This window comes from Sesamum indicum, linkage group LG1 (assembly GCF_000512975.1).
Source record: "Sesamum indicum cultivar Zhongzhi No. 13 linkage group LG1, S_indicum_v1.0, whole genome shotgun sequence".
Lineage (NCBI taxonomy): Eukaryota > Viridiplantae > Streptophyta > Magnoliopsida > Lamiales > Pedaliaceae > Sesamum > Sesamum indicum.
In genome coordinates this window covers 11,720,955-11,725,815 of record NC_026145.1, presented here as the reverse complement: position 1 = coordinate 11,725,815, position 4,861 = coordinate 11,720,955, and the positions used below count along the sequence as shown (strand labels likewise).

At 37.1% G+C, this 4,861-nt stretch overlaps 1 protein-coding gene across 1 annotated transcript; it reads left to right on the top strand.

Annotated features, from left to right (window-relative positions):
• Nucleotides 663–4,053, top strand: LOC105163638 (protein CHUP1, chloroplastic). The gene is made up of 5 exons (XM_011082066.2): nt 663–828; nt 963–1,219; nt 1,348–1,406; nt 1,854–2,618; nt 2,921–4,053. The coding sequence occupies exons 2-5, from the start codon at nt 1,045–1,047 to the stop codon at nt 3,818–3,820; spliced, it is 1,899 nt and encodes a 632-aa protein (XP_011080368.1). The 5' UTR covers nt 663–828; nt 963–1,044; the 3' UTR covers nt 3,821–4,053.

Here is a 4,861-nt window from a genome sequence, read left to right as displayed (position 1 = left end):
AAACATCTAATGTTGATTACACCAATCGAGACGCAAGCTACATTATATATTAAATAAAGGGGTCAATAGCAATTTACCCTCATGTGATATTGAAAATGAGCACATCACACCCTTATAAAAAAAATATAGCAATTTACCTCATATACTTTTTTAAAATGAAGCAATTTATCTCTTTATACAGGGAGGTAAATTACTTCATTTTAAAATCATAGGGGGATAAATTGTTGTATTTTAAAAAATATAAGAACATAAATCGCTATTTATTTTTTCATAAGCGGTAATTTGCTCATTTATAATATCACAAAGGAGTTGTTTGCATTTTTTCCTTAAATGAAGTATGATGGAAGCAAACCACATGATAAATACAAATCCATTTATTTATAATTAACTTTACATGATCAAATGAAATTAGAGTTAAAATCTTGGGAGATAACTATGCATTCACAATATACCCTGGTAAAGTAATTAAGGCCATTCTATCACATTTGCACAAGAGAAAAATGAATGTCAAATGTCCAATTATTGCTTCATGCGACATTGGACAAGTATGTATAATAGATGCCCATTTTTATGGTTATGGGTCAATCCAACTTGTCGTCCTAATCGGAGTATATATATAAATGCCACCTCAAGAAAACCAACTGATTCAGGTTGTGATTCGAAATCGTGAATGAATGAATGAGAAAGAAGCATTGATTGAAACATACACACATTCTTAACCTGAACAACAACCTGAAATCTTGTTCCCCCACCCCCTCCACCTTCATCTATTGGTGGGAATTCATCAACACGACATTCAATGTGGAAGGCAAAATTGTTGTTCCATCCGTAAGTCCCCTTTTGTCCAACATTTCTGGGATTCTTGAATGCTGTTTCAAGATTGGATCTTGATTATGTTTCTTCTTTAACGGGTTTTGTTCTCTCTCTCTAACTCTCTTTCTGTATATGTGTGTGTGTTTCAGATTGGAGTTGATGATGATTGAGGGGGTGTATCGTATGCAGTAACACATATACGTATGTGTTTGCTGCATATGATTGAAAAAAATGAATTTCGAGTCACTCCAGATGGTGGTGACGGAGAGGCGGGAACTTCCAATAAGACCCGTCTTCTTGAAATTTGGTGTTGCTTTGGCAATTTCTCTCGGTGGGGTCATTTATACCTTTTCCAGAACCAAAAGAATCAAAACCTCCAAATCAAAATCTTTAAAGCTTTCTTCAGGTCAGCCCTTTTATTTTTTTTTTCCTCCTTAAAAATTAAATCTTTACTCATGGGTTATTTTCTGTAAATATTTTGTTTCCCTTTTGTCAAATATTTTGATTCACATGTGTTGTGTGCTTGATTCACAGGTAATGGAAGCCAAATTGATTTGATAGGGGCGCTCAGGGATGATGATCTTGCTTTGCAGGTAACATTAAGCTCCTGGAATTGTCAAGTTCTTGAAAATAATTAGAACATTCCTTAGAATTTAATATTGGGATGAATTTTTGGCTTTTTTTTGTTCAATTTTCTCACTGGAATTTGAATGTATGGTTTTGAATCATGGTTAATATATAGAAATTAGTTGTTATTTGAAAAGGGTATTAGTGAGCAAGTATTCTTATCTTGATTTTTGATTAGTATCGCCAGCACCTGTGTTTGGTTTCATTTTCATTCTCAATTTTCGGTGTTCCTTTTACAAGGGTGGTGTTGTGTTTGTGTTGATTTTTGAATGGAAATGAAAATGTGTTGGGATCTGAATTGCAAATACTAACTTTGTTTGAGTTAAGTGATATTTAACTCATCATGGATCCCCATTGCCTTACTGGGACTTTGGATCTGTGAGGTTTGAACCGTTCTCGTTTCATTGCTGCAGAATACTTTTCTCCAAAAGGTTGCTTCTAAAAATTCCATCGAAGATGTCTCGTCCAGTGGTAGACACAGTGGAGAAAAAGATGGTTTCCTCTTGCCGGAATTCAATGAGCTTGTCAAGGAATGCAACATATCTCTGACAACAGACGGCATTTCTCCAATGAAGAATGAAGGGTGTCTGGTTTTGGACGCAGAGAAGAAATCTGCTGAGCACGACGAGCATGACATAGAGACTAGAAAACTAAGAAGCAAAATTAGACTTCTTGAAGAAAGAGAGAGGAAGCTGGAGATTCAATTGATTGAGTATTATGGCATTAAGGAGCAGGAAGCGGCAGTAATAGAGCTCCAGAACCGGCTAAGATTAAACAATATGGAGGCTAAACTTTACAACCTCAAGATTGAGTCCTTGCTGTCCGATAACCGGAGACTAGAGGCGCAGTTGGCTGATCATGCGAAAGTTGTGATGGAGCTCGAAACTGCAAAAGCCAAGATAAAGCTGCTGAGGAAGAAATTTCGGTCTGAGGCGGAACAGAATCGGGAGCAGCTTTCAACACTTAAAGAAAGAGTAATGAAATTGCAGGAGTTGGAAAAGAAGGCTGATGAACTCGATCGGGACGTGGAAGTGTATCAACAGGAAAAGGAGGAATTGAAGGAAGAGTTGGAGGAGATGAAGAAGTCAAATGAGGGCCTGAAGCAGGAAAATTCGGATTTGACTCAGAAGTTAGAGTATCTACAAATGCTTGCTGCTTCTGCTTTGGACAATGAAGAGGTAGTTTTCTATGTTCATGATTCCTTTTAAAGAATAATTACACTAACAACTCCTGAGATTGGTGTCAAAAGATTCTTGCGCTTTTGAAAAACTCCGTTGCGTCCCCTACAGTCATGCTTTATACTGCAGATTCCTGGCTGAAGATGGGATGGTTACGTAGAATTTGTAGAACATGACTGTAGGGGCCGTCACTGTATGTCAAAATTTGACGAGCGCCAGTATAGTTATCTCTTCCTTTGGTTTATTTAAGTTTCTGAAGGATTGAGCATTTGTATGACTCCACAGGATATTTTCTGTATCAGGTACAAGAACTTAAACAAGAGAGTCAGCGCTTGAAACAATTAAATGAAGATTTGACAAAAGAAATGAAGCGAGTCCAAGCTGATCGTTGCACTGATATAGAAGAGCTGGTCTATCTCCGGTGGGTGAATGCTTGTTTGCAGTTCGAACTGAAAAATCAGCAGACAGTTACAGGTAAAACCGATGGCAGGGACAGCAAGACAGTAAACCCCAAGTCTGAAGAGAAAGCGAAAGCAAATAAAGATAGGTCTGGTGAAAAAGCGATGGATTTACCGGAGACCGATTCTGACCAATGGTCGCCTTCCCAGGCTTCTTGTCTAACGGACTCTGGTGAACGTGATGACTCGTCTGTTGATAAAGTACCAGCTAACAAGCCGAACCATTCTGGCAAATCAAAAGCCTTTGCCAAGTTGAAGAAACTACTACGAAGGAAAGGCAGTCCTCGTCGTCTCCACACACCAAGCACGCCATTGGCAAGAGCAGTGTCTGTGGACGACATTGCAGGTAGATATTCTAGATACTTTCAGTCAGGTTTTGCAGCACTTGCCGACTCTGGAACTGATGATCTCACAAAGACGGCAAGGGATTCATGTGGGGGTTCGTCTAGACGTTCTCTGGATCTGCCGAGATCTTATTCCCCAGGTCAAAAGAGCAGCATTACAGGAGAAATTAGCAGCAACAGCTCAAGAAGAATCAGTGATGACAGTGCCTCAAGTATATTCACAAGAATCAACTCGTTGACTGAAGATGACAACGACATGTGTCCAGGTGTTCACGATGCTCAGAACGACGCCAAAACCGAATTGGCAAAATTGGTCGATGCTCAAAACTCCAAGAACGAAAAATATGCTGAAGCTGTGAAGAACGCTCGTACGGTATCACTTCCAAGGAGATCAACGTAGTCCATATCTCGTTGACAGTTTCTTGCATAGAAAAGTTGGTGGAAAGGGCTGTAGTTATGCAAGAGGATTGTTCTAACTTGTAATAACTGTAGCTAGTTTGAGCGATTTTCACAGTTGAAATGTACATATGTATAATAACAAAGATGTTAGAAATTAAAAAGAGATGTAAAGAAAAAACATTACTAAGACAAAAAGGTGGCTTTTTTGTGTTATGGATTTTACAAATCTTTGCAATATCAAGTTATATGATTTTTGTTTTTTATTCTTTTTGTAAGGTGTACTGTGTGTAATCTTATACACAACTGCATATAAGTTCCTCCCTATAATATAATTTTTAACTTTACACTTCTTATTAAAATATTACGGAAATATTAAAAAAATTTAAAAAAATGAAATTTTATAAGTTATTCTTAATTTTCATTAACAATAAAAAAATAGTTACAAGACTAGAATGATTGAAACTATAATACCGGCATAACAACAATATTTATAAATCTTGGTCAAAAGGATAATATAAGATTGATCATCGATTTGTTTGGAACAAAATTGTAATTTTAGAATGCTTAATCGGTGTTCTAGTATAAATAGTTCATGAGTGATCTTTTATTTGTAATTGACTCGAAGTAATCCTAGTAGTTATCGATTTTGAGCAATTGCGGACGTAGAAAGTTTCTCGAAACATAAATTTAGTATCCTACAACTATTTTTCCTTTCATATCTATAATATTGTTCACTAAGTCTGAAATTCAAATTCGAAAGTTTATAGTTGATCAAGTTTCACTTAATTGTTACATGATGCGTGCAACAAATAACTTTCAAGCTCAAGACCAAATAAGGCCAAATCCAAGCCAAGAAATCAGCCTCCATTCGCTCAACCCAACAGGCACAAATCCTATCGGCCCAAGCACAATTGACAAACAACAAGGATAACAGGCCAATCAGTCTAGGGTTGCCACTTTTCTAAAAGGGCAATGCTGAAATATAAGGTCTGTACCAACGGATTCAACACCTTATAATAAAACCGATCGTTAGTCGTATTCT